General features: G+C 35.4%; 5 protein-coding genes across 12 annotated transcripts; 2 read left to right on the top strand and 3 right to left on the bottom strand.

Annotated features, from left to right (window-relative positions):
- The first annotated feature begins 56 nt into the window (after positions 1-56).
- On the top strand, positions 57-2,754 carry LOC131673299 (ubiquitin-like modifier-activating enzyme 5). Its single transcript, XM_058951195.1, has 7 exons — positions 57-105; positions 476-771; positions 1,087-1,222; positions 1,394-1,590; positions 1,725-1,911; positions 1,980-2,313; positions 2,422-2,754. Exons 2-7 carry the CDS (start codon positions 632-634, stop codon positions 2,604-2,606), a joined length of 1,179 nt encoding a protein of 392 aa, XP_058807178.1. The 5' UTR covers positions 57-105; positions 476-631; the 3' UTR covers positions 2,607-2,754.
- Positions 776-5,589, bottom strand: LOC131673298 (actin-related protein 6). Of its 3 annotated transcripts, XM_058951193.1 has the most exons (5): positions 5,326-5,589; positions 4,113-4,161; positions 3,034-4,005; positions 2,796-2,959; positions 776-810 (listed from the first exon to the last, which is right to left on the bottom strand). In XM_058951193.1, the coding sequence occupies exons 1-4, from the start codon at positions 5,375-5,377 to the stop codon at positions 2,830-2,832; spliced, it is 1,203 nt and encodes a 400-aa protein (XP_058807176.1). In that variant the 5' UTR covers positions 5,378-5,589; the 3' UTR covers positions 776-810; positions 2,796-2,829. The 3 variants fall into 3 exon arrangements, with proteins under 3 accessions (XP_058807176.1, XP_058807175.1, XP_058807177.1); XM_058951192.1 differs by lacking the exon at positions 776-810 and having other exon boundaries at positions 2,699-2,959; XM_058951194.1 differs by lacking the exons at positions 776-810; positions 5,326-5,589 and having other exon boundaries at positions 2,699-2,959; positions 4,113-4,301.
- A 669-nt stretch (positions 5,590-6,258) lies between these two features.
- On the bottom strand, positions 6,259-12,871 carry LOC131673300 (casein kinase II subunit alpha). 5 transcript variants are annotated; one of them, XM_058951197.1, is made up of 9 exons: positions 11,759-11,939; positions 11,165-11,346; positions 10,640-10,880; positions 10,460-10,571; positions 10,158-10,370; positions 9,880-10,074; positions 9,446-9,797; positions 8,961-9,038; positions 6,259-6,817 (listed from the first exon to the last, which is right to left on the bottom strand). In XM_058951197.1, exons 3-9 carry the CDS (start codon positions 10,732-10,734, stop codon positions 6,735-6,737), a joined length of 1,128 nt encoding a protein of 375 aa, XP_058807180.1. In that variant the 5' UTR covers positions 10,735-10,880; positions 11,165-11,346; positions 11,759-11,939; the 3' UTR covers positions 6,259-6,734. The 5 variants fall into 5 exon arrangements, with proteins under 5 accessions (XP_058807180.1, XP_058807179.1, XP_058807182.1 ...); XM_058951196.1 differs by lacking the exons at positions 11,165-11,346; positions 11,759-11,939 and adding an exon at positions 12,351-12,871; XM_058951199.1 differs by lacking the exons at positions 11,165-11,346; positions 11,759-11,939 and adding an exon at positions 12,351-12,869 and having other exon boundaries at positions 6,263-6,817; positions 8,945-9,038.
- Positions 12,872-16,021: 3,150 nt separating this feature from the next.
- On the top strand, positions 16,022-24,471 carry LOC131673361 (mothers against decapentaplegic homolog 4). Of its 2 annotated transcripts, none has more exons than XM_058951284.1 (11): positions 16,022-16,432; positions 17,155-17,303; positions 17,372-17,651; positions 18,690-18,974; positions 19,579-19,710; positions 20,060-20,224; positions 20,288-20,470; positions 20,537-20,794; positions 20,857-21,138; positions 21,211-21,341; positions 21,402-24,471. In XM_058951284.1, the coding sequence occupies exons 1-11, from the start codon at positions 16,363-16,365 to the stop codon at positions 21,480-21,482; spliced, it is 2,016 nt and encodes a 671-aa protein (XP_058807267.1). In that variant the 5' UTR covers positions 16,022-16,362; the 3' UTR covers positions 21,483-24,471. The 2 variants fall into 2 exon arrangements, with proteins under 2 accessions (XP_058807267.1, XP_058807266.1); XM_058951283.1 differs by having other exon boundaries at positions 18,675-18,974.
- A 1,572-nt stretch (positions 24,472-26,043) lies between these two features.
- LOC131673341 (small ribosomal subunit protein mS26) lies at positions 26,044-27,421 on the bottom strand. Its single transcript, XM_058951261.1, has 3 exons — positions 27,172-27,421; positions 26,836-27,096; positions 26,044-26,556 (listed from the first exon to the last, which is right to left on the bottom strand). Exons 2-3 carry the CDS (start codon positions 27,072-27,074, stop codon positions 26,121-26,123), a joined length of 675 nt encoding a protein of 224 aa, XP_058807244.1. The 5' UTR covers positions 27,075-27,096; positions 27,172-27,421; the 3' UTR covers positions 26,044-26,120.
- Between the last annotated feature and the right edge of the window lie 558 nt (positions 27,422-27,979).

Raw genomic sequence — 27,979 nt, 5'->3', positions numbered from 1 at the left:
ATGGGAACTAATAAAGTGACGTCAGACCAGTCGAATCTTTCGTCTGGCGAAAAAAAAGAGAAAAATTCTGAACGAGATAGACGCACGACAGACGGAGACCAAATGGTAATGCTCAAAGAATGTTATTCGATTATCGTGTCGCTCGCCGGTTTGATAATTTCGAGAATTTATTTTAATTGACAAATATGCGCTATCGAATTTTTTGGAACGATGCAATTGAATATCCAATGTCCTTCTGAAACTACCTTGATTTTCCCGCGTATCATCGGCAACGAACTCTGTGACGAAAAAGAATCGCGTGACTTGTCATCATCGCGAAACCTATAAATAAGCGTCTAGGCATAGCACGTTAATACAACGATACAGAAATAGCCCTGTTGTACAAGAGCGCTGTATCCCCTTCGCCGCCGCCGCGTGGAATGTCACTTATATTATATTACTTATAATGAGTGTACTCTTGTCACTTGTGTTGTAGCGAGCGGGTAATCTACGCACGTATACTACCTCAGCTGTGTGTTGACATGACGCTGATGACACATGTGCTGATTAAAAGCTTGACATATGGCGCACCTATGATTTCGGAGTTGAAAGGTTCTTGTCGAAGTGATCGTGAATTGTTAAAAGAAGAATAATGTCGACGGTTGAGCAATTACAGCAGAGGATTCAAGTTCTTGAAAAGGAGCTGGAAGATGCGAAAGCTGAGAAAGATGCACCGGCGAGACAAAAAATCCATCAGATGTCTAGCGAAGTCGTCGATACAAATCCTTATAGGTGGTTGTTTGTCTATTTTGGAGTTTGCTTACATATTTTCTGTAAAAGTGGAGATACAGGAATAATTTTTATATTACAAGAGAATTTTTTTAAGCTTAAGCTTAGGATATTTTGTTCTAAAATTTATTGATTTTTTAAGAATAAAATTAATATACTTAAAGAGTTCTTTAACTTGTCTTATTAAAATAACGTTTAATATTAGATCTTTAAGTAATGAGTTTGTGTTTTTAAAAATCATACAATCGTATATTGCTAAATAAAAATGCAATCAAAAATATATAATTTATTTATTTAACTTAAATATGAAATTTTCAGTCGTTTACTGGCACTCCAACGAATGGGAATAGTAAAAAAATATGAAAAGATACGCAACATGACAGTGGCTATAGTTGGAGTTGGTGGAGTAGGAAGTGTCACAGCTGAGATGCTCACAAGATGTGGTATTGGAAAAGTGTGTCTATTTATCATTTCTCAAGCTTCCAACAATTAAACAATAATATTGTTTTTGAATTTTCCTTCCTATCCCTTAAATTTGTTTGTTTACAAAATAGATTTTTGTACATGCTATCAATCAATTAGCCTCAACAGAACAGTTTACAAAACATTTGTCTTGCTATTGCAGTTGGTGCTATTTGATTATGATAAAGTGGAATTAGCTAACATGAACAGATTGTTCTTCCAACCGAATCAAGTGGGACAGACTAAGGTCGATGCAGCAGCACGAACACTAAGGTTTATTAACCCAGATGTTGAAATAGAGACACACAACTACAACATCACTACAGTGGATAATTTTGTTAAATTCATGAACTCAATTAAGTATGTAAATTATTTTCAATTCATCTTCTGTCAATGTTTTAGTCATTCTCTCCTAATTGCTCAATTATACTTTACCAAGTAATTGAGCAACAATTGAGATTCATTACATAAAAAGTAAATTTTTAATTTTACAGAACCTCAAGTCTTAAAAGAGGACCCGTGGATTTAGTATTAAGTTGCGTCGATAATTTTGAAGCTCGAATGACGATAAATACAGCTTGCAACGAACTGAATCAGAAGTGGTTTGAAAGCGGAGTATCGGAAAATGCCGTCTCCGGACACATACAATTCATCGTCCCGGGGGAAACTGCTTGCTTTGCGGTAAATTTCCGTCTCAATTCACGCAAAAAAGCATACAAATGAATTTAAAATCAACAACATCATTATAGTGCGCGCCGCCTTTGGTTGTCGCATCGAACATCGACGAGAAAACATTGAAACGCGACGGAGTTTGTGCAGCCTCATTACCCACAACAATGGGCATTGTTGCTGGTTTTCTTGTGCAAAATACACTCAAGTATTTACTTGAATTCGGCACGGTAACGCATTATTTAGGCTACAACGCGATGCAAGATTTCTTTCCAACAATGAGTCTCAAACCGAACGCAAGTTGCAGCGATCGTTTCTGTAGACAACGCCAGCTTGAATCTGCAATCAAACCCAAAGTAGAGGAATGCGAAGAATGTGTTGAGGAAAAACCTCTGCACGAGGACAATGAGTGGGGTTAGTGAATAATGTCATCTTAATTTTCATTTCCCCTTCTTATTGTTTTCTCTAATTTATACTCGACGTAAATGCTAATTCTGTCATATTTTTGCAATTTGCATACAGGTATTTGTCTGGTTGATGAGACTGTACCAGAAGAGACTGAAGCGCTAACGATTGTTGCTCCCGGAATCACGCAAGCATACGACTTGCCAAATCAAGAACTGGATCTAGATGTGGAGTCTGAAATTGCTCTTGACATAAGTGATCAAAGTTTGGAAGAGTTAATGGCAAAAATGAAATCTATATGAACGCTTCCCTTTGTTATATTCCATAAAATAGCATTTATATCTCATTTCTTAATTAAACTATTTTATAATTAAATTTTCTTTTTAAATCTATTTTATTATACAGTTTATAAAAATAATTATTTACATCTCTATGTACAAATTTGAGTAAAAGGAAGTTTAGTTTTTAAAAACTAAACCATTTAAACTCACTCTTTTTCTGAAGAATTCATTGAAAACATATTATCTATATGTCAAACTTATCGTAGCACACATTGTGACCTTCCTCTTCATACTCCTCCCTTTTAACAATCAAACTGGAATATCCTGAATCTTTAGCCAATAGCTTACCACCTTCCCATGCAAATGTTATTGGACTAAAATAAAGTAAAAATTGCTCAAAACATTGTTTAACTACAATTATGAAAAAAATAAGGTAATTTTAACCTACTCATCTGGTAGATGCACATTAATTTCATATTCATCAGGAGCCAAACTTCTAATATCTGTTTCAATTCTTTCTTTAAAACCTGGAAACAAGACACTGCCACCAGTTAGAATAATATTTGCTAACAAATGTGGCCAAGTTTCTTCTGCACAGGCTTTCAAACAGTCCATTATAGCTTCTGAGATGCCCATTTGCTTTATTCCTACATCACATGGATGAAACATGATTTCTGGTATTGAAAATCTCTCGTTGTTCATACGCAATACTTGCTGGTCGGTTTCAGTTCCAACGTCAACCAACATGCCTCTTTTCAAAGTTGTAAAGTCAGGTAGAACGTAATCTTTCACAATAGTGTTATTCTTGAAGCCTCTCTTAGCTGTTTCCATGTCTGCATAAAAATCTTGAGACACAAAACACGAATCTTCCTTTACTTGGTTAACAACATAAGTTTCATCCATAACATTTAACTGTCTGTACGATAAAATTTCTTTTAAATGATTAGTCAATAATTTACCACCAACATCTATTCTTCTAATTCCAGCTTTAATTCTCATATCATTCACATAAGGAGATATATAACAAAAACTGTAACCAACATCCACAATTATGCAACACTTAGCGGTAGGATTTTCATGTCTATAATGAAAATTGGCCAAAGTTGATGGGTTGATTCTTAATAAACTTGCTACATCATATTCCTCGAAAAAAATTTCAGCCATCGCTTCTTGGATTGATGCGAAGTTAAACGGGGGCTCCGTAATTATCATCGATGTTTCACCGAAATTTACATTACAACAGTCTTTTGAAAAAATATGATCCCATACTGTCTTTTGCACGTCCCAGTTAATCAAATATCCTTTTTGAAAGGGCAACATGAAATATAAACCGGCCATGTCTCGGCATTCTTCTATTTGATTACCAGTAAATGGTCTTCTTCTCTCGCTTTTGGATTTCATCATGCAATTGGGAATTATCCTAGAAATACAAAAAAAAAAATTTTACTAACATTACATACTCTTGATAATGATTATTTTAAAAATCGGAAACAGTTAACATAACCTTACTTCGATACATTTACTTACTTTGATGATTCTGTGGACTGACCAGCTTTAGCCGTATAAGCACCATTGTCTAAAATAAATATCGAATTTGGCGTTTTCATATTCAGTCAGCGTTTATTTCATTTACTTAATATTAATAATAGAGTTGGCGTCTTTATAAGTTATGTACATACAAAAGTTTTTGAATGAACAAATTTATGAATAAATCAATGTGAGCACGGAGGTATACAGTCTCCATGGATGTGAGTAATGTGACGAACCGGCATCACGTATTATCACGTAAATAACGTAAGCGCGTAAAATACGCGGATAAGTAAAGAGTAAATTAGAAATAAAGAACTGAAGGAACTCAGCAGGAAGTTAACGAAAATCGACCGAAAAAAATTATAGAAAAACTACGCGTGGTTAACAAAGATAGCAAAAGTTATTTATAACTCCGCGCAATTTCATTTTCATTGATAAAAAACTTTATATCACTCACAGATCATCGATAACTGTATCTGCGTAGAGTTTTAATAAAGTTTTTAGAGAAATAAACCCGTTCAATCGTTAGCAGAAATCTCGCGCAGTTTTTCTATCCAAAGAAGGCGGACCTTGCATGCTTAGCGAGTTAGCACTTTTGCACAATCTAAATGAACCGAGAAAGAAATATTTTCTCTCGTACCTCTTTCCTTTTGCTAATAAAGTATACGTATATACTTGTCGTTTTCAACATATATTTCAGTATTATTCATTGATTTCATTTCCTTTTTTCCAACTTTAATATTTTTCCGCGCGCTACCATTTTCTATTAATTAATCACGTTAATTACGAGGATTTTCAATAATTAGCAGCCCGCGAACAAATATACCAATGTATATAAATTTCAAACAGCTGATAGTTCGCGTTTTTGCCCCCTAACGGAGATAGTTATAACTGATAACATCTATGACGTCAGACGTGCCGTATACTCATTAACGAAATGTGTAAAGCAATTAATTAATGCCAACCTCTCATTCAAAAATGAAAATAGTACATTTCGACATTCCGTGCGGAAAGTATGTATTTCCCGCACGCTCGGATAAAAATGTGCGTCTAAAAACGTCTTATCGAAAAATACTATACCATACATGTTCGGGAAAGAGATTCTCGTCTCGTGTATCTTTCCACCCTCGCTTCGCTCATGCGTAAACGCCACACGAGACAAGAATAACTTACTTCCCCGCAGTTATTTCGTAATATTCGTGATAGTTACAAGTTATAACGAGAAGAGTCTTCTGTCGTTTATGAGGATGACGCTGTTCCATGGGCGTTTATTCCACGAAATTAAAATGATCATTTTATTTTGCACAGAAAGGACTGGCGCAAAATCATTTTTATTTTTATTTTTTGTACGATGCACTTTCGTGTGAACTATAACTATTTAGGAAAATTGATATCAACAAGTAATACCTATACAATATAAATTATTGACCACATTTCAAATTAATCAATTATGGCATATTACATATCAAATCAATTAAAGAGGATGTAAATTATGTATTGGAATTATATATTGGAATGTATACCACCGAGTCTATTAATTGATATTGATATCAAATTCTATAAATTGGTTGTATTAGGAGTAAACACCTTTGCACTATTTACATAATTATTACTCTGTTTACTAGGCTTTGTAAGTTACAGCTAACAGACGCACGTCTTCGTATATGAATAACAAATATTGAGAGTACAACAGAAAATATTTGACAAATTTATTATAATTATAATCCAATAATGATTGGGTATTTGTTTTATCAAGCAATATGATCTTTTACATGATAATTTATTTATTTTCGTTGTTTCATTCTTGATTTTAAACTCTCTCACGCTTAACGTCTATGGAACAATATCGCTCTCAAACGACAAAAAGATCCTCATTATAACACTTGCATGAATAACTCAAAATGTAATTATTATCAAATCCAACTATTTTTAAAGAATAACGCTATTAAAATAAATCCATAATTTATTTTAATAGCTTAGTAATTCTATGAAAAATAAAAACAATTATCAATGACAGGTAATAAAAAGTTATATAGTTATCGAACTATATATATGTTATAGATGGATATTTTCTTTCATTAATATTTTATAAATCTTACATCTTGATTTCATCCGTACACTCAAATCAATCCAGACGCACAACACAGATGCCAGAATAAAACAAAATCAGCGAGAGGTATATATCTTCTAAAACAACAAAATCCAAAGTTGGCTATAACAAACAGTTTATTTAGCTATCATTGTATCAGACATAAATGAACATTCGGCAATTTTTTGTTTCTTTGAATTCGCAGCACGGTGCTGCCCATCCTCGTTTATCTTTTCATTATTTATTAAATATAACTATATAATATAAACTGAAGAAAGAAGAGAGGGAGAGAGAGAGAGAGAGAAAGAGAGAAGGGTTAAACTATCGTACGGATGTGTATGAAGTGTGTTATGTTTTGTTTTTGTGTATAAATTGTGTATAGTACGTATGAATGCAAATCTCATCAGCCGCTCCAACTCCTATACACTTTCATAGGTCCTTCGCTCGTAGATGTAGCAGGTGTGTGTCATCATTGTCGTCTGACCCTCTATATACGACTCGCGGTTTACACTTAATTATACACATTATTGTTACAGTCGCTGGTCAAGCTCGCGTTCCTCCGGCTGCTCCACGTCCAATATCACTGAACTTATTGCCAGCATGCCACGATCATCTGTTGAAAAAAAGCATCGAGCGTTTTATTTTTCTTTTTGTTCTCTTTATTTGGTTTTCCGTAGAGACCATTTCTTTATAATCGGCATTTAACTTTTTAATTGGGTTACTTTTCAACGGCCTATACAACATTACTTGTAACGAGAATTCTAGGCAAAATTTTGCTCGAAAGGAAATGATCTTAGTCATTGAAAATATTGATTACCAACTTTACATTACGTAAATCTCAGGATAGAATACAAGTCGACGAGAAAACAACAAGCAGCCAGTCATTTGCTTTTGTTATTCAATAGTAAAAAAGCACTACGCACCTGTGACTTTCAAAGATTTCCTTTTTTCTCTAAAATTATTCGATGGTCGTACGACAAACCGCAGGTATATTTTAATTTACAAAATAACAAACAAATAAAAGATTCAATGACCTACCTTGACTAAAAAACGCATTGACTGCGCCACATCGACGGAATGAAAATTTTTATATAATCAGCAAATATTTCAAAATCACAGGTACTTTAGTTTTTCAAGAAGAAATTCAAGATATTCACTAATAAATTTCGTAATTCGACTTTTCAAAACAAAAAAAATCTTTATGCATACATCAAACTTTTGAGTACTGCTTAAGTGCAGTTTTATTATTTTTTTAATGAGAAGCAGTACACAATGTTGAAGAAAATAGTTCAAAGGTAAGTTTTAAGCGAACTAGCAAATACAATCAAGCTGAAGGTATACTTTTTGCTGATCCGAGCGTTGCAGGTATATACGTAAAAAGTGACGTTGGTGAAGCAGAGGTAAGGGTATGAAATAGAAGAGTTATGTTATAAAATCAAGTATTATTAAAGATCGTGTGTTACATCAATCATTGATCAGACTACAATTTATTTTTACAATCAAAAACTGAATTTTTTAATTACTTTTCGTTCTTTTCCTCGGAAATAAAATAACTGTTTTATTCGTGTTACAGCTCTCAAATGACTGTTTAAAAACTTTACTAAATTCAACATTAAGAAATTGCCATTACAGGATGTATTTAAACAATGTAAACTCTGTCTTTCAAAATTATTAACCAAGCTATTAAAACAAGCTCGTTACGTTCCATTACAATCATTGTCGTCATTATTGTTAACCATTATTATTTGTATTCGAATGAAACTTTTCAAAACATTAAAATTTAATAAAGTTTTTAAAAATTTTATGTACATGTAACGACATTTGTTGTCATTTGACTGACATTACAAATTGTTACCCTAACTAATGCGTATATATACTAACAATGAAAATCAGGCGTACACCAATTCGAAAATTAATTATTTAATTGTACATCACATGGAAAAAAAGATGGTCGGCGGCGAGAACACATAAGAATGTTGTATGTAAGAAAGAAGGGCTATGCGAATAAAACATTAGTAAAAAAATAACCACCAAAATATTTAACTTTGTTTAGTAATTTGTTTTTCCTTTTTCAACGACTCTTACAAAGTCCAAAGAAAAAAAATACTCAATTGCTATCAAATAAATAGCGTCAATGCACATCAGCTTCATTTCTTTCAGGCGCTTCTTTAACATTTCTCATATACCTAAAAAAACATGACTGCCTTGAGTTGACTTCACAAATAAATTAATTTGATCAACTTAAGCTATCGATAATGTATTACTTTGTGAGTTTCACTATAATATCATCATATAAAATTTGTTCAAAAATTATAAATTACTTGGATTTTCAAGCTAAAACTGTTTTTTAGTTTAATTACTGGCATTTAGACTAATGATTGCTTTTGTAATACAATTTCTCTTGTCACTCTTTTCTTTCTACAAAATTGCTCTTACTTCTTTTCTTTCAACAATTTCATAATAAAGACAAATAAAAATGTAAAACAAAGCATTTTTAAAAATTAGAAAAGAGTAAGGCATCTTTGTGGCGTATCTAAATTCTTTCACTTTACATACTCTAAAAAATGTTTTACATATGCAACTTTTCCATTTATTTTCATGCATATGCCAAAGCATGTAAGTTACTGAAGCCGTTAATATGTAGTTGTTTTTTTCCAGGTGTATTACTTTTTTTATATCTTTTTTGTGATTTTTTTTGTTTTGTTTTAAGGTAGAAGCAAGTTAAGATGATGGACATTACCTGGGCCGCTACTCACCTACAGGCAATGAACCTGTCATGGGAGTAGGCGATGACGACACCATGGCCATTCGGCCTTGTTCCTTTACAATCGGATCTGAAAATTAATAAATCATCGTAAACAGCTGTTACTTGACTAACAAATAATCAAGCATTGCTTTTTTAATGGTTTATATGATTCAAAGCCCTATTTATTTTGCGATACAAAATTTTTCTATTTTCTAGAAAGTATAATTATTATGTAAGATTAGTTTCATGGTAAATTGCAAACACGGTACAAAATGTCTTGCAATTTATCTACGTTAAAAAATAAATACAGATGATATACGGATGACTCATACTATTACTAAAATTAGAATCACCGATGAAAAAGATCATCTCAATGAATCAACATTGTTTTGAAAGAACAGTTCAAGCTAGTCTCAATCACCCAACCTAGTTCATCCAAAAATAAAAAAGCTTGCAAAAAATTCCATAAATAAAAAGAAAGTATAGAAAACTTACAAAAATATGGATGATCCATGGCTTCGCGTGCAGTAAGTCGCTCATAATGATCATAGCGCAGCAGTTTATCAAGGAAGTCTAAACTCTCGGGTGAGACGAGGTGCTGGTTGTCGGCGTGTACGAAGCGTTCCCAACGCTTACGCGAGTGTCTGCCAAGGATATCGTTGAAACGTGGATCGAGCTCAATGTGATATTTGTCGAGATACTCGAACAACTCTTCGGTACCAAGTACCTTGGCGATCCTAACCAACTGATCATAATTATCGTGGCCGTGAAAGAACGGCTCTTTCCTGAATATCATGCTCGCCAGCATACAGCCCAGCGACCACATATCCAGCGAATAGTCGTACATCTAAAAACAGACAATAAAATTCATTAGCATCTCGAAACATTTTTAGACTTTACATTAATGGTCATGCAGTAATAAAATATACCTGATAATCCACAAGAAGTTCTGGTCCTTTGAAGTAACGCGATGCAACGCGTACGTTGTATTCCTGGCCTGGATGATAGAACTCCGCCAGACCCCAATCGATTAGCCGCAACTTTCTATTCTCATGATCGATCATCACGTTGTGCGGCTTTACATCTCTGTGCATAATACCCATGCTGTGGCAATATTCCAGTGCCTGCAAAAAGAAATTATTCATGGAGTATAAATCATTGATATAATAAATGTACAATGCATAAAAGAAATGCAAGTAGGTGTTACCTTCAACAACTCATAGAGGTAGTATCTTATGTCATAGTCTGTCAGAGTCTGATATAGCTGCTTAAAGTCTATGTTGTTGACATGTTCAAATATAAGCGCTGGTGTCCTGGATACTGGATCCTTGACAACAGCTTGGAGTGTTATTATGTTGGTCCCTCCCCTAAGATTTTCCAGGATCTTGATTTCACGTTTGATCTTCTTCTTTTTGACGGGCTGCAATTGTCCATTAATTAGTTTTTGTTATTTTTAGATATTTCAATCATTTCCTTCAGTTAGTTTTAGGTCAAAATCAATATTTATACCTTTAATATTTTAACCACACACTTTTCATTATTTGTGATATTGATAGCCTCGAATACTTCACTATATTTACCACGACCCAACTTTCTTACTAATTGGTAATCATCCTGTTGACTGTATAACAAAATATTAAAATTTATATCGAATAAACTATTAAGAACAAAGTCAATCACAAGACTTACCCCCAATTAACTACATAAGCTTCATAATCCCAGTATTCCCTAGGTTTGTGTAAGTTAACTTCTGCATATACTCGTGCTCTACTTGGAAGCGCCATATTACCCAAACACTGGGTGTTGGTTTCACTGCTGTAATCCGTTGTTACACTGTTCTCAACCAATTTTCCTTCTGAAAATGTACGCCAGCTGATACCAGTGTTCCTCCCTTTCACCCAGCTACCCACATACGAGTGGAGCAGCAAACCTATTGATAATACACAAGATAATATAGATTTAGACACATGAAATTTTAAATATGAATCATTAGAAATTGCAAACATGCCTATTCATTATTCAAACAAATCAGCCTAACTAGTAAAAATATTTCATAAATCATGATTCATGAATAAACACATAGCAAAAAGTTTGTTTTCACTTGACATAATGAATACAAGAGTAAATATTTAGAATAACTTTTTTATTAAAACAACATGCAGCCAGTATTTATTTCAATGAAATAGCAAATTTGATCATATTTGTTGAGATTACCATCCCAAGAGAGTGAATAATTGTCCAAATCCAGCCAGCCTCAGTTTTGTACAATTATGATGGTGAAAGAACACGCTTGTATGATCAAACAGCTTGCAGATGAGTTACATCGCAAAAAAGTAATTCTCATAGATATCTCTGGTTTATCTCTTAATAGTGGATTTGTTCAAATAACTATCTGCCTGTAAATGACAATGACTAGTCGCACATGCACAAAGAAAGGGTTTTTATAGATTAGGAGATTGTTATTTCAGAAAATGGGTAAAGAACAGAGTGTTATTACAATAACTTTGATGGCAAATGATTGATTGGTCTAAATTGACAGATACTAAGATACTAGGTTAACACACAATAAATCCATTGAAAGGATTAGACTGATGAGTATCATTGGAGCAAAGTTATTAACAAATACAAAGTAATTGAAAGCTTGGCTTCCATGAGATACTTAAAGTTGTCCAATGTAGAAACATCAATACTACAAACAAGTGTAAGCAAACCACATTTTCAGAAGCTAATCAATGAAGCTGCAATGAAGAATCCTTTAATCAAGAAGTCCCCCTAGACACTCAAGGAGCAACAAGATAATAAATGTACCTTTGCACAAACTGAGCTTGCCACACACGCAGAGAATATCTCGCGAGCACTCGGAGAGAGCGAATAAACGATCAATTGAGACGTTAAAAGTTTCCTGGTTGACTCAATGTGGCAGAAAGACTCATAAATGTGACGAGCTCTCGTCGCGTCTTCGCCTACTATGCAAACGCTCCGAAACTCCGGTTGAAAAGGAGTGTATGAACCTAACCTCAACTTGTCGACTGTAAAATGGTATTGGAGCTCGCGACGAGCATCGCTTGGGACAAATTTGCACGTGCCAGCGGAGTGTTTACGTGTATAAGGCTGCAAGTTAAGTATCGACATGCTCATGCAACAATAATGAGTTCGAGAAAATCGCGTGGAAAATTGCGGGCCACATGGTCGGTAAAACAGAGCATGTATATGCGTGTGTCTACACGGTAGCCAAAAGCGAGTACGAGAGCGCAATACAAAAAAAAAGGTTTTGTTCGGCACACGCGCGGGCGTTCACGTAAGCCATTAATATCGGTTGCGGCATCTGTCTGTACTATGTCTTCCACGAGTTCTGTTTTACGTGTAATGGCCACGATGATTCCGCGATTTATACACTCACCTAACGCATTCCGAACTCGAATGTTGGTGAACGTTGGCCGGCTGTTGACGGCCTCGACGTCGGCGGTGCTCGCTCCAAGATGGCAGCCGGCTACGGCGGCGGCGGTGGCGGTGGTGGCGGCGGCGAGGCACTAATACTACCACTCTGTCTCTTTCTCTTTTTCTCTCTCTTTCTTTCTACCAACAGCAGTGGCACAATCGACAATTGTATCACCTGCGTTTTATTACTGATGTTTGTTGGTCAGATTGTTGTGGCTGTGCTAATAGAGACAATGGTTGATAATGATGATGACGATGAGATTGCGTGGCCAGTCGTCTCCACAGTCGCACGGCCCACACGAGAGAAGCTCTGTAGGGCCAGGCCACGCCAAGGCGGTTATGGGTCGTCAGGTCAGTCCTCGGCAGGCGCAACGGACGAGACGAGCGAGCCAGCAGCGCCGGATCAAACCAACGAGCTATATGTCTATATATATATTTATTGGCTCCGGCTCGAGAACGAGCGAATCCCATACGGTCCAAAGAGCTCGCAGCACCACGATACATGCGTGTGTGCATGCGTGATAAAGAGTGACATCTTGCGGCGGCGTGCACACCTCCGCCTCTCTGTTCAATTATTTGCATTTTCGCATATTTTTTAGCTATAATTTAGCTGGAAATTTCACTTCAATCGGCATCAAAAAATTACATAAAACTGTCGCGTTTAATAAATCTTTTGATGTAAGATTCACTTGGTGAGAGATACGAATTCTCTCACGTCAAGATCACCAAACTATGTTGCTCCCGAAAGCCAAGAAGCAGTTGTAAACATATAATTTATCATCGACAAGCTTTCATTCAAAAATATTCGATGGATCGTGAAAAATTGCTTCATCACACGCAGTGGTTTCGGTTAATTGCGTTTATTAAGGGTCGTGTCATTCATTAGCAATATTCATTATCAGTTTATTTCAGGTGCCAAAATAATGATTTGTTATTGACGCACCGATGTGTAAACTCGTACACGAGCAATGATATAATTATACCTTATTGAATTCAATCATTACTTCATCTCGTTAAATTTGCCGAGTTTAAAACCAAGGTCGTCGCATCAATTGTCAACTACATTTGTTGGAAAACCGATCTCCAAGCTTTCGCTGGACAATCATTTTTTCCTTTGAACATTTATTTAATTTAACTTTCTTGTTAAGAACTTTATAAACTTAGAATTGTTCTATAGACATTAATAAAATAATCTCGATAAATAACAAAATTCCATATTTATATTACTTTTTGTTTGTTTCTTATTTTTCATGTTTCTAATGGTTTAAGAAAGCAGACGAATTCCTTCTGCTAATCATTACCGAAAACATATGGCTAGATGGCAATTATTTTTCAAATATGTTTTCACCCTAAATACTCGTGTCTCAACAGTTTATTGTTATTCATATTTCACCTAAGAGTTCTTTATATTGTAGACCACAAACTACGAAGTTGTAAAAAAGAAGACAAATCTTTAATACTTCGGGAATTCTGATCGCATTTATATTTTTCTTACAAATCGAAAGTTTAACCGCATTATATTTTGAGGATTCTTGATTGATTAGGAACAATTTGGCAAGACGCTGCATTTATTAAATAAAACAAATCGTCCACATTATTAGTAGATTTTTAATTAGAAAAAATATTTGCTGCGTTATGCACAAATAATTGTTTGAGTAACGTATGGAGTTATGAAACACGTTGATGGAAAGCATATTCTATCCAGCATAATTTTGTATTTCGATCGATAGACTAGCACGGTTTTTCAAAAATGTCATAGCAGAAAGAACCTTTGATTTTCACACCGCTTTCTAATACGAATATGCGTACGTGTACGTTGTAACAATTCGGAATCTTACTTAAGTGGCGCACATGCGTATATATAATAGTTTCGTGCTGGGGAATTATAATGAGTCAAAAGTTAATTTTAAATTCACTCTGCTCCTATGTGTAAAAAGAAAACTGGTGACCTTTGAATAGAAAGCTGAAAAAGCAGCTTTCACATTAAAATATATTTGTAGATGAAATCCATTTTTTATATGGTTTCTCGCGAGAACTCCATGTAACTTTGCACTCGTACGTTCGCCGAACGCACGAAACCGTAGACGGCAAATAATTTTTCTAAACTTGTAGTCGATGGTCGAGTTCTTTCTTGTTGGATGAGTACCACTTTACAAAGGCTATCCCCTAATCTCAACATCCAAATAAATCAGTGAATCATCAGTATATAGCAGAGTACCCTCATTTATCTTATCCCCCCCCCCCGCATATACGTATGCGATGCATCCTCTGTTCTCCCCCTCGCGAAACTACTCAAGCTCGAGCGCACCCGAAGAAAACTACTTGAAGCTAATAGCATTTTTCTTTTTGGAATCGATAAGAAAGCGAAACCGCGGTGTGACGTGTTCGTAAGGGCTGACGACGAGCGATGCGCTTTGTGCGCGCGAAAATAGCCGCGACGGGGAAAGTCCCTGCGTGATTTCCGTCCTGCCGTCGGAGCACGAGGTTATTTGCGCGTGCAGCGCGGCCAACTTCACGCCGAGTCTCGACGCCACGCGGGAAAAGACCATGACGCGCTGAACTTTTTCTCCCGCTGGCTCGTGGATACGCTGCTTCCCTAATGATCTACTTGAGCCGAGGAATAATCGCGTAGCAATTTAATATGTAAATACAGCCAATTGGATCGTTCGCGAAATATCGCCTTTTGAAATTCCCGCGCGCGCGGGAGCTTGCGCGCGCAACGTGGAACGTCGAACGAGCAAATATTTGAATTCGCGGCAGTCTCTTCATTGGTGATTTACGGAGCGCAATTCCATACCATCACGTCGGGAAAACGGTCAAGGTCGAGTCGCATCAAATGCAAAACCATGCACACTGTGATTTTGAATTTGAATTTTTACTTGATTCTAAACGAAAGAACCCGCACAAAACATAATAAGAAAAAAATGGGAGACATCGAAGGCTCAGAATCCAGTACCGTATTCAGGTGAAAAACATAAAAACAGGTTCGACGAGCTTGAAACGATATGACCGTTCGAACTTACAGACCAATTATATCATTATTCGACCGCCAATTGTAAAAAAAAACACGCTCGTTCGCATCAATTCATTCATTGAACACGCGCGCGTCAAATAACGTGCGCACGTATTTATACTTATATATATATATATATATATATATACACACACGTTGAACTCTGGGAGAGAGAGAGAGAACATGATCGAACAGCTCAATGATATTATGTAAATACTCGCTTGACTACGGATATGAAACATAACTCTCTTCTAACCACTCATGTATGGCATATCACGCTCGGCGCTATAATCGAAAAAAATCTGTTTTTATTCTTGGAATGGCACCGACGGTTAATAAGGAGTAATTTTTTTAAATTAAGTAAATTAAGTTAATTAATCGTCGAGTGACGTTTGTATGTAAAAGAGAAAAGATTATGTTCAAAAGATTATATACAAGTGAACGAGAAAAGAGATGAGTGGATAAGAAAATTTTTCGTACTACTATGAAAATCAGCGGGGTGACCAGTCAGAAAACCGTCACAATACCCATTGTTTACCTCACGCACACGCGTCTAAGAGCCGTGCGTCTCTTATACTGCAGGCAGCATCGTCGTACGCCAGTGTGCGAGTGTTTCGCTTGCGGAGCCGTAATGTTTTAGTGCCTGCACTGATACCGTGGAGGAGGGTCTTCTCTCTCTCTCTCTCAATTGCCTCCTCTCCGTAGCTCTTGTGTGCCGCAACAGCACGCGCGACAATCATAATATCGCCCAACTCTCGACAACGCGTACATAAGCGCACTCCTAGAGATTGCGAGAGAGAGAAAGAGAGAAAAAGAAAGAGAGTACGACAGAGAGCATCGCTCATTATGGCGGAGGAGGCGACGCACTAGGAAGTACCTCGAGACGAGGATTTTTTAATCGTGTGAAAACAAGTGAATATAGTTTACAATTGTTAGAGCAGTCGCCACGGCTTTCACCGAGATGGTCGGCCTCGCGGGCGGGGGAGCACATCTCTACCCCTCGCCCCCGATGCAGCCGCCTAACCCGGAGCGTGAGTAACATTTTTCATATATACAGAGATCTCTTAACTTGCGCTGATGCTGTATGTACGCTCGAGACAGAGATAGAGGGAGTCCCTCACTCTCTCTCTCTTTCTCTCTCTCGACTGCTTTGTTTTGGGATGCTGTGCGTCGACCTTTCATTTTTTTCCACGATTGTTGATGCACGTTTTCTCAATGATTCTTGAACTTTCGCTATGATGTTTGCGACGGAAGGTTAGTATTGCGAATTTGATGCTTTTGTTTTGGTATCTAAATGAATGATGAGATGTTTGTACGAATCTTTAGCTTTGGTTAGGGTTGCCATGAGAGGAACATACTATGTTTGCATGCGTGTGTAGGTAAGTGCGTGCGTGCGTGTGTAGGTAAGTGCGTGCGTGCGTGTGTGCATGTCATGTGTGTTGTTTTTTTCATTTTTGATGTATATAAGTTGATATGATCAAGTGAACAGTTTTGATGATATAGATGATAGTTTTATTTTAGTTACAAAATTTTCAATTGTCATTTGACGTTAATGAGAAAATGGTTTGTTGTTTCTTTTATTTTTTCAATAATATTTGCTTTCATTCAAGAGAATAAGATTTGTATTCAATTGTTGTTTTTGGTGGAAACATTGAGAAAATGCGAGCGACAATTGAGAATAAGAATGTGTAAATAGCATAATAATTATTTGATTGATTTAATATCATGTAAAAATTTGTTTTATTATTTATAGTGAGAGAGATTCCTGGTATACAAACTAATGCACCAACAAGCGCAGATGCTTGTCTAAGTATAGTGCACTCATTGATGTGTCATCGGCAAGGTGGAGAGAGCGAAGGCTTTAGCAAAAGAGCTATTGAATCTCTAGTAAAAAAGCTAAAGGTATCTGTCAATAATATATCATTCATCTCATATTAAAACATGTAGATTAAAAATTATATGTTACATAGGAAAAGAGAGACGAACTGGATAGTTTAATCACTGCTATAACAACAAATGGAGCACATCCAAGCAAGTGTGTAACCATACAAAGGACACTAGATGGCAGGTTACAAGTTGCTGGTCGCAAAGGTTTTCCTCATGTCATATATGCTAGGATCTGGAGGTGGCCAGATCTACACAAAAATGAACTGAAACATGTCAAATATTGCCAATTTGCATTTGATCTCAAATGTGACTCTGTTTGTGTGAATCCCTATCACTATGAACGAGTTGTTTCTCCTGGAATTGGTAAGTTTTTGTTTGTTGTTTTGCAATTGCTTTTCAATATTGGCGCAAAAATAATATATGGCATTATTAGTTATGGCAGAATACGATAAATGCATTACGTTGCACTATATAGTTCTAAATTTGTTGAGTGTATTAATTTGATGTTTATCTCAAGTCATTTTGTTTTTTATATCAATGTTTTTTCAAAATTTATTTCGTTTACATTTCTTTTCTCTTTATTTTCAAATTGAAAGTAATATTAACTTTATTTATATCAATTGATTAAAATATTGTAAAAATATGTTTAATATGATAAGAATTTTTAAAATAAATACTATATTGGTTTGGAAGAGCATGAGGATGTAATTAAAGCTGCTTATTTTGCTTGAAGCAATTATTTGTTCAAAGAAAATTCATTATCTAAAATTGAAATCCACAGATTAACCTTTTCTTTATTACATTTGCCAACAAATCAATACTTTTAGTCACATTTAACTACTGTAAAATCATGCTAATTTTCTGATATTCTGCAGAGATCGTGCCATTTATTCTTTCAAAATATCTTACTAATTTTTCTCGTGTTTCGTACACTTTTCTTCGATGGCGGTCGGGTATTATCAAGCTTATCACATGATATTTGATGCTATCACGATAAATTCAACGCATTGTCTTTTGAATATGATACCAATGCTTATCTTGAGGAACTTACTATAACAATCAAATTACAGTTAATCAAAAATACAATGCAAGCTCGAACCCCTAGTCGAAATAGGACATTACGATACAAGTGCGGGTGGCATTTTCGCCCGATCGAAGCATGGATGAAAAGGCAGACGAGACGAGAAACTTTTTTCTAAAAACGTGTCGTACTATATTTTTCGATACGACGTGTGGAAAGTGCTTTGCACACGGATTATCGAAAATTCAATTAAAAATTTGCGCTTCAATATGATTTTGACATTGTGTATGCGTAAAGGCTTTGTTGTCGCAACTGTAACCGTATATTTTGTACTGTCGTGTCCCGGCATTGTCGTACGACCGCAGACCCGTTCTTTACAGACCTGTCGGGTTTGACGTTGCAATCGGGTGTCGGAGTTGGTCCTGGTGGTCGTCTCGTCAAGGATGAATATAGCGTTGGACCAGCACCTGGTGTCGGTACACCTGGCAACTCGAGTATGGATGTCGATGCCGAGATGAATCAAACTGTACAGCATCATCCAACTCAACCGCCGCAACAACCACCGCCACAATCTAATGGACCCAACAATGGCCCAACCAGTGGGCAATCCCCACAGAGCAATCAAGGACAACCCTTCTTACCAGGACTTCCACAACCTACGAGTGGTGAGTACATTTTCAATTTATTTTTTGGATAGTTTTCTTTTTGCTGTGGGAGTTTTTCTTTTAAATATACGAGCAGTTTTGACAGCTTTTATTACACCTACTTATTTTGGAATTCCTTCTGTTGAATTTGATGTACGATTGCATTATTTATATATCGCTTTCAATGTATTTTTATTTATGCAACGCCAAAGCATATTTCATTTTTATTCAATCGTGCATTCGTTGATTCTTTGTAATTTTTTTATGTATAGCGCACGAGCAACAATAAATAAAAATAGATTCGCAATCGTTTTTTCAAAGTAACTACACAAAAATCAAGCTCTCGTAAATGAAAAGGTGAATCGACGAGTTTTTTTTTCTTTTTGTACACGAAAGACGCAATTTCCCCACGGCTATGATCAAGTACATTTGAGTTTGATGACGAAACGTTATCTCGTGTACGCACACTCCCGAAAATACAAAGATTCTCAGCCTCGCACTTGAGCAAACAATCGAAGGCATCGTTCGACCACTCGGTATCTCAATTTTTCAAAAAAACAAGAAATAAAAGAAAAAGAAAACACAACAACAGAAAAAAAGATATGCCTTTGTATGTATGAATTAGTAAACGGTGGCGAAGGTATGTTCAACGGTACAAGCAGCCAACAAACTGGCAACAAACTCGAGGACAGTAGCCCCCGGCAGAGTTGGATTCCCCAAGGCCAACACCCCCGTGGCCCTACAACCTTACAACATTGTACGTAATACATATGCCGCTTGTTTTTTTCTCTTATTTTCAAGCTTCCTTCTGTTCTGTTTGTCTATCTGTCTCTCTCTCTCTCTCGCTCACTCTCTCTCTCGCTCTCGCTTTCTCTCTCTCTCTCTCTTTCTCGCGCGCGCGCGAACACGTAGTTGTTTTTCTACTTCTTTTTGTAAAGTATCTTGCACGCTTGTACGAAAGTCGACAATGTTTGCGAATGAGTAAGAGGGTTAAAAATAAAAACTCAGTTCAACATACTCTGAAAAATCATGTACCGATCTGTTCGCTTCTGCCTTTGAAATTGGACCGTGAAAAGTAGCGCTAATCGCGTTCTCGAAATTACAAGTAGGCAATCAACAGCAACCGTTGAACTCGACGAGCGGCAGCAGTAGTGGTCAAATACTAAATCCCTCACCGGGCCAGACTGCCGACTCGTTCTATAGCACGACAACGCCGCCGCAGGATCTCAATCACGCGCCGAATTCCGTCGATGCCCTCGCTGCTACTTTACGTATGTCGAAACTTTGACCTGTCCCGACGCGATCACGCGATTAACGAATAAATGACGTTCCAGCCGGTGGCAGTCAAAGCTCGCCGGTGTCACCTGTGCACCTGCAACATCAGAATGGTTTTACCGTGGCGACGGTCGCCAATCCATACAACACCGGTGCACCGCAGTGGAGTGGCAGTAACACGCTCACTTACACCCAGAGTATGCAGCCTCCGGAACATCGGCATCTTCACCCGTCGTCGTATTGTAAGTAGAGCTAGAGATGGCGCATAAGCCCGTATAATTGAACGTCAACGGCAATTTTCAAAACAGGGGGTAATCCTGGAGGTGACGTAGCAGGTAGCGTTACTGGTGGTCTTCTGTCGAGCCAACCAGCGCCGGAATACTGGTGTTCAGTCGCCTACTTCGAGCTGGACACACAAGTCGGCGAGACTTTCAAAGTCAGCAGCAGTTGTCGGAGCGTTACCATCGACGGTTACGTCGATCCTAGCGGTGGTAACAGATTTTGCCTTGGTGCTCTCAGCAACGTTCATCGTACCGAACAGAGCGAGAGAGCTCGACTTCACATTGGTGAGTTTATGTGCATAAGTAAACTACGATAAAATACTAATAATTGTTTTCTTTGACTTCAGGTAAAGGTGTAGTGTTGGATTTACGAGGCGAGGGTGACGTGTGGTTGCGATGCCAGAGTGAACACAGCGTGTTCGTTCAGTCGTATTATCTTGACAGAGAAGCCGGTCGAGCGCCTGGTGATGCAGTTCATAAAATCTATCCGGCAGCTTACATCAAGGTGTTTGATTTGCGACAGTGTCATAAGCAGATGCGTGGCCAGGCGGCAACTGCGCAAGCCGCTGCTGCCGCGCAAGCTGCTGCTGTCGCTGGACATCTCACGCATGGGGCGCCAATCACTAAGAGTAAATTTGAAAATTAAGTGAATTGTGATTTGTGTCATTTCATGTCGTTTAATCGCATTTTTTTGCTTTCAGGCCTTAGCGCAGCTGCCGGTATTGGTGTTGATGATCTCCGTCGTCTCTGTATCCTACGTTTAAGTTTTGTTAAAGGATGGGGTCCTGATTATCCTCGAACAAGCATCAAAGAAACTCCATGTTGGATCGAGGTAACACATGATTTTATATTCTTTAAAAAAATAGAGTATTTATGATTATTATTTTTCCAGGTGCATCTACACAGAGCTTTACAACTCCTCGACGAAGTCTTGCATACAATGCCAATTGACGGTCCACGAGGGATAGAATAGCCGTGTTGAACAGCTCGCTAAAACAAAAAAGCACCACTGTATTATTCTATCAATTTTTCCCTTTTTCTTATGGGGATGAACCGAGCGAAAGTATGTGCCTACCCAAAAGAAAGAAAAAAACCGTATGAAGAGAGATGCTCTGGCAGTTTAATGCAACTGAACTGAAGATTAACGAAAAATTTTGAAGAACAGAAAATATAAACGAATCCAGTGATTAGAAGTCGCATGGTGCGTACAAAAAAGCGAATACATACGATATACTTGAGTAGAAGACAAAACAAAAAAAAAGTGGCATGCTAATCGTTGTTGTATGCAGCTCAAACGAGTGTGTGTGTGTGTGTTTTCTTTTTTTTATCTAGAAAATGCGGTGTACATTGTAATAATTATATTGTGAAGGATAATGTAGTTGTTTTTTTTTCTTTTAAGACCGACTAGGCAACGTAAAAAAAGGTCTTGACCTGCGCAGCTTTTTTCTACACGCATTAATTAAACTTGGAGGGAAATGCTCACAAATGGCGTGAAATAAGGGGAGGTCGACGATCGTGCGAAAGAGAAAGAGAAAAAAAGAAAGAAATTTAGTGCTCTTTTCGCAACTCGTTATGATTTATCAAGAAAAAATTATAATTCTATTTGGCATTTAATTTTCCCAAGTTTTCGGTGCTAAGAGTGTTAATCAACGTAAGATGAAACTTACTTTTATATAAGATTGTTGAAAGAAAGAAAATGTTGAAAAAAATATTTATATGATAAATGAAAAACAAATTGATGAAACGTTGAATTTGAATGTTATGCGATTGTCGGCCTCCTTGAAAATTTTGTGTGTGAGGATGAGGACAGGGGTCATTATAATCGTGCTGTAGGTGAGAATTTTTTTTCTCTATTTGAGGTGGAACAAACTAACAACTTCTTTTTTTCCTAATACTTGACTAAGTATATTATTGTTTTCTCGTGCAAATTGTGTCAAACTAGGTATGTGTTTGTTCCTCCTCCGATTGTTTTTTTTTTCAATGTTACTTTATCATGTAGTACTTGTTGAATACTTATATATTTACTGTTTAACGAACATTTTTTTATTATTACATATTATTATTAAGACGAATTATTCATATTACACCCTATTTGGAAAACAATATGGTGAAATGACAAATGACGAAAAATCGAAACAAATTATGTAGCGAAACAAATCTTTTTTCCCCGAGTAATAGTCATAATTATTATCGCCTCGGCTTAGTTGAACATACTTACAAAAAAAGCAATCATAGCATAAGGAGATACATATATATCGCATTACCTGTAAATGGACTTATTATTCATAAACTTGCATAGATGCCTATTAAGTAGTTGAAACCAGTCGTCAACTAAAAAGTTTTACAACTGTTTATCGATTTATATTATGCTGATTTTCAGTTTTTTTTTCAATAATGGGCAGTACTCCGATTTGTTTAAGTTTTAAAGCATTGAGGGTAGTTTATGCCGCAGTAATTAGCATTGTTCGAGTTTTACTATCAATATAGTTATACATATACGTTTCATACTGATATGAAAAAATGTGAAAAATTGCATCATTATTGTGTATTCATTACGTGGGAAAGTGCATATTACAAATGTTTCAAGTATAAATTTACTGTAGCATTGGAATCGTAAAATACAGTTAGCAGTCGTTTACTCGACCACTCAACTACTGTTAAAGCAATTTTTATAAACTTTTTTATTATAAGTAGTTGAACTCTCGAGTAAATCACTCGTCTGTTTTTCAAAAACGATCCGTATATTTATCTATTTTGCTAAGTACTATATAGCATAGTCCGTAAGAATATAGTAAGCAGAAAATACCTAATAATACACGGCCACTACAACTTATATGTAATTAATATGCAATTTCGTGTGATTGTTTCTTCTCCGACAATCTAGTTCGCCAGCCAATAAAAGTTTTATTTTGATTTTTTTTTGATTTTTTTCGATGCCAATTGGTCATCATACAAGCTTCTCGTAAAATTATTTGAAAATAGTGAATGAAAGTGCTAATTATTTCCCTTCATATAAAACACGTAAACGTGACAAAGTGATGATTTTTTAGTTTCTAACAAGTGGCACTGTGATGATATATAAAAAACGACGATGTAGTGCAAAAATCGCCGATAGTAGAACCTCAATTATACGCGGCCTGCATTATATATAAATAGCTGTGTGTACCAATGCCTTTTTTATGTTTGAAAGAAATAATAACTATAATAAAAATAATCACTCACTGCCCAAGAGATGATGATGATGAATAATGAAGCAAAAAACAATAGAGGCGTGGCATACAGACAGAGATCGGAGGCAAAAGACTCCAATATGAAAAAAAAAATTAAATGAATAATAAACGTATGTGCCATCTTTTAATACTAATTAAAATAGCAAATGGAGAGTATAGTAAGATTTTTTACGATATAATAAATCATGTATTTTTCATGCGCGACCTGGCACACACAGAACCGTACGATACACACAATTTTGTAATCGCTTACATAAATACATAGACATTACGAGGCAGTCTATAAAATTACGCGTGTGACACGTGGGAGGCACGCACAAACATTATTTCATTGACAATCAAATCTTTTTCGTTTCTTTATCTATTTTTTTTGTTTGCATTCGATAGACTTATATTAATTTTGACTGCCGCGTGTGCACACGTTCAGGTGTATATAGACGATTATTTATATGGCCCGAAAATGTAGGAGAGAGAGAAAGAGAGAAAGAGAGAAGCGTATGCGGCTCGACAAATGAAATCAAGTACAACGTTCATGCTATGCGCCTGTGTATGAAACGGAGAGAGCGAAAAAAATTAATTAGCGAGTTATATAACGACGTACCTTAAAATCTTTAAACATATACAAGTATACAAATATATATATACATATATGTATGTATATATGTATATGTATATATAAATATATATTATATATATGAGGGGATAAACGAAGTTATACACGCATATATCATATACGAGCATATATATATATATATATATATATATATATATATATATATATATATATAGAAAAAGAGAAAGAGAAATGTCTTTTCTTTTCATTCGTAGGTTGGTCATTGTTGAGCGTAGCAATTGTTTTACCACTGAAGTGCAATAGAATCGTATGAGTATCACACGAAGAAAAAAAAATGAAAATGAAAAATGCTTGTGGATAAATTATTATCACGTGTATGCGCAGCTAAAAGAGAAACTGTTTTCCGATTGTTGAAAGAGCAAAAAAAATATATAGATTGCGATTGTTGATGATTGATTTTTTTCGGCAGCGAAGAGAGAAAACAAAAAAAAATTATGACACACTGCATCGATATAATTTATGTATGGTTATTTTTCATGAAGAATCATCCTTCTGATTAATAATAAGCAAACAAAAAAATCATCGCCCGAGGTACTTTTAGTAGGTAGATTCTACATTGCGTAAGGCATATTTTGCGTTTTAAGCTGAAAAGGGGAATGATGATTTGTGAATGCTAAATGAGAGCAAGAGAACACGAGTATAATTGATAATTTACCAGTAAGTTTTACAATATTGTAGAGTAGACGCCTATAGAATAGCCGATGTTTTCCCCTGCTCATTATTCATACGACTTCGAACTGAGAAATATATTTAGAACGTTCGCACACATTATAAATACTATTCGATTATAGTGTATTATTATTATAATTATTATTATTATTATTATTATTTTTCTCGCTCCTTATTTTTTCTTTTGTGTATAAACTCTTTTCTTTTATTTCTCGTATAATTTTTAGCAAAGCGAAGCGCATTGTTGATTTGTATGTTAGATATCGTGTTTTCTTTTTCTTTTTTCTAGATATATAAACGTATTGAAATGAAGATGGGAAATAAAAATTTAACAAAAAAGATAAGAGAACTTTTTGCGGTTGTGTTTTACATTCTTTAATATATAACTTGTTCTTGTATGCGTTTTCTTTTTTTCAAAAAAGTCGAATTTGTACCACATTACACCTGGACTTGACATTTATTTCACACACCTGCCTCACTGAAGACCTGATTACCTACATGAAAATATCACCAAATAGAAAAGATGGACTCCCAAGTGATCAAATCTGCCAAGATTGATATTTCTTCCAATTGATGTTTTTTATATTTTTCAAATGATAAAACCAAAGATTCTTCGACTATATATGTCATTATAAAAAGACTATGACAATTCAAAATCACGAATATAAAATAACTATTATTAAGCTACATTAAACAAAACCTCATTCCTTTACACTTGTATCTTCCTCTATAATCTTCATAAAAGCATAAAATATGGTAATTATGTAATCTATACAGAAGACTGTTTTACTCTGCAATTTATATTGGCATTACAGTCATGATAATATTAGCAAACTTGCAAATTTGAATTGTCACAATCTTACTCAAAGGCTACGGCGTACTTGTTTGACTTTTTTTAGTTGCATTAAATGAATCTGTATATTTATGAAGGAAAAAATGTAGTATGTGACTAGTAATAAATTTGACTTGCATTAAATAGTAAAATCAACAAAATTCTAAAGAACATAATTTTATTTAATTTACAACCATCAAAATCTAACAGTGATTAAAAGCTATTTACAAAAATCCACCAAGCTTCTCAGTGATTAATCTGCACTTGTTCAATTTTTGGAATTAATGATGGTGGTAGACCAGACTTCTCAGTGTACCATGTGCCATCAATATCAAGAGCTTTAGAATAATCAGTGACATTATCCAAAGCTTCTTCAATGGCTTGATCAATATTGTCTTGAGTAACGAAAGTTTTTACTTCGATTTTTGCCTGACGTACTTTTTTTTCTACACTTTGTATAATCTCAGCATCACGTAATTTCTTATTTTCAATAGCTTGAAGGATTTGAAGGTCCCTTATTTCTTTTTCTTTTCTTAAACGTTCTTCTCGCATTAGTGCAATCTCCTGATTCCAGGCAGCATTGATTTCTGAGCATTTAGCAAAGTCTTCTGCTTCAACTTTTTCAATGAGTACAGGATCTTGAGCAACTTCTTTAGATGCAACTCTCTCTGCAAAATAATTTCTGAAAACATATAATAATAAAAAATAGTTTTTCTAGATTAATTAAAGTTTTATTAATTCAATTCTTAACAATAATATCAATAACAACGGAAGTCTACAAGTATGCATTCAGTAAATTTATTTTATTTTTTAATCTATACGTATTACTTTTTTGTAATTGTTTTATTTATTATTAGAATCATTGACTAAAATATTTTTTAAGTTACTTGCATTTTTATTCCATCAACATCAATTATTGAAATGTAACATGAAAACAAAAATAGAAATGTTAAAAAATTACCTAATTGACTTCATACATGTTCTATAATTGTTGTAAATCCTCCGTATTTCCTTTAGCTCATCTTCAGGTATTTGAGGTCTTTTTGGTACTCTGAATACTTTGCTTTTAGCTGTGGGCAACCAAAATGGCTTTCTCCATCGTAGACTTTGTGCAAATACAGAGTTGATGTTGAAAAAACTGCATGAGTAACCATAATTTACCAATAGTGGACTGTTGCCAATTAATTTTACAGCTTGCATTTTAGTGTATGAAGGGATAAATCTACAAGCAGTTTTGTTATGAATGTAAAATTATGATAAAGTAGAATTATTTATGTATAACTGGTAAAAAACTTACTATTAAATAAATAACAACGAATTATGTTAGGAATTCATGATATTATTTTTAAACTATCATTTATTTCATCGATTATATTAGCCAAATTTAGAAATGTCAATAACTAACGTGTAAATCGCTTATTTTGAGGTTATGATACTGTAAGGGAAAGTTAGTTCAGCTATGGCGTTGAAATTGAAATTTTCATTCGACAACGGAGTAGCAGACGAGCCATGCGACGCAATGGGAGCTAGTCGAGTAGTCATAATCAGAATAGACCATAGAAAAATTAATGTCGCTTGATTCATTTACCTTTGGTTTTTTGAAATGTAGTCCCTAACTTTCATGAACAAATTGAATATGTAGATTATTCAATTCAATTCAAATGAATATGAGATTTATAAATATTTGCGCTGTTGCGCAGTGGATTCTCCAAGAGAGGAGTGCATACACGTGTTTATGATATAAATATCTACATGTCAATATAACATCGCATTATATAATTTTTAAATGGTTTTATAGTGTATTATTTATTAATTAGTTGAATTTTAATTTTTAGTCTTGTAATCACTGTAAAAAGGGGGACGGCTGGGGGCTTCTAGTACGAGTCATTGCAATAATGGGTCTTGAAATAAAAAAATTTAATTATTTATTTTATTTACATTTCCATCAAATTAAACTATATATCTTCTCACGAAAACAAAGGTTGCCAAATATTCATCTTTGGCAATGTGATCTCACCTATAGCTATTACTCATCTACATAAATATTCTCTCCACCATCTCAGCAATCGTCGCCTTGATAAAATTGCAAGCCATTTTCTTGCGAG

The sequence above is a fragment of the Phymastichus coffea genome, unplaced genomic scaffold (assembly GCF_024137745.1).
Source record: "Phymastichus coffea isolate CEN01 unplaced genomic scaffold, Cenicafe_Pcof_1.1 PCOF00172, whole genome shotgun sequence".
Taxonomy (NCBI): Eukaryota; Metazoa; Arthropoda; class Insecta; order Hymenoptera; family Eulophidae; genus Phymastichus; species Phymastichus coffea.
The sequence above is the reverse complement of the archived record's forward strand: the minus strand, read 5'-3'. Positions and strand labels throughout refer to the sequence as shown.

Coding starts and splice junctions, on each gene's coding strand:
- LOC131673299 (XM_058951195.1), top strand. CDS start 632: ATGTCGACGGTTGAGCAATTACAGCAGAGGATTCAAGTTCTTGAAAAG. Junction 772..1,086: donor GTCGATACAAATCCTTATAG/GTGGTTGTTTGT, acceptor TGAAATTTTCAG/TCGTTTACTGGCACTCCAAC. Junction 2,314..2,421: donor GCACGAGGACAATGAGTGGG/GTTAGTGAATAA, acceptor ATTTGCATACAG/GTATTTGTCTGGTTGATGAG.
- LOC131673298 (XM_058951193.1), bottom strand. CDS start 5,377: ATGGAACAGCGTCATCCTCATAAACGACAGAAGACTCTTCTCGTTATA. Junction 4,162..5,325: donor GACTCTTCTCGTTATAACTT/GTAACTATCACG, acceptor TATTTATTTTAG/ACAATGGTGCTTATACGGCT. Junction 4,006..4,112: donor CAGTCCACAGAATCATCAAA/GTAAGTAAATGT, acceptor TTGTATTTCTAG/GATAATTCCCAATTGCATGA.
- LOC131673300 (XM_058951196.1), bottom strand. CDS start 10,734: ATGGCGCTTCCAAGTAGAGCACGAGTATATGCAGAAGTTAACTTACAC. Junction 10,075..10,157: donor ACCTCTATGAGTTGTTGAAG/GTAACACCTACT, acceptor TTCTTTTTGCAG/GCACTGGAATATTGCCACAG. Junction 6,818..8,960: donor GACAGGTTCATTGCCTGTAG/GTGAGTAGCGGC, acceptor TTTTTTCAACAG/ATGATCGTGGCATGCTGGCA.
- LOC131673361 (XM_058951283.1), top strand. CDS start 16,363: ATGGTCGGCCTCGCGGGCGGGGGAGCACATCTCTACCCCTCGCCCCCG. Junction 17,652..18,674: donor AGTTGTTTCTCCTGGAATTG/GTAAGTTTTTGT, acceptor GTACGACCGCAG/ACCCGTTCTTTACAGACCTG. Junction 20,471..20,536: donor TCTTCACCCGTCGTCGTATT/GTAAGTAGAGCT, acceptor TTTTCAAAACAG/GGGGTAATCCTGGAGGTGAC.
- LOC131673341 (XM_058951261.1), bottom strand. CDS start 27,074: ATGCAAGCTGTAAAATTAATTGGCAACAGTCCACTATTGGTAAATTAT. Junction 26,557..26,835: donor ACATGTATGAAGTCAATTAG/GTAATTTTTTAA, acceptor ATATGTTTTCAG/AAATTATTTTGCAGAGAGAG.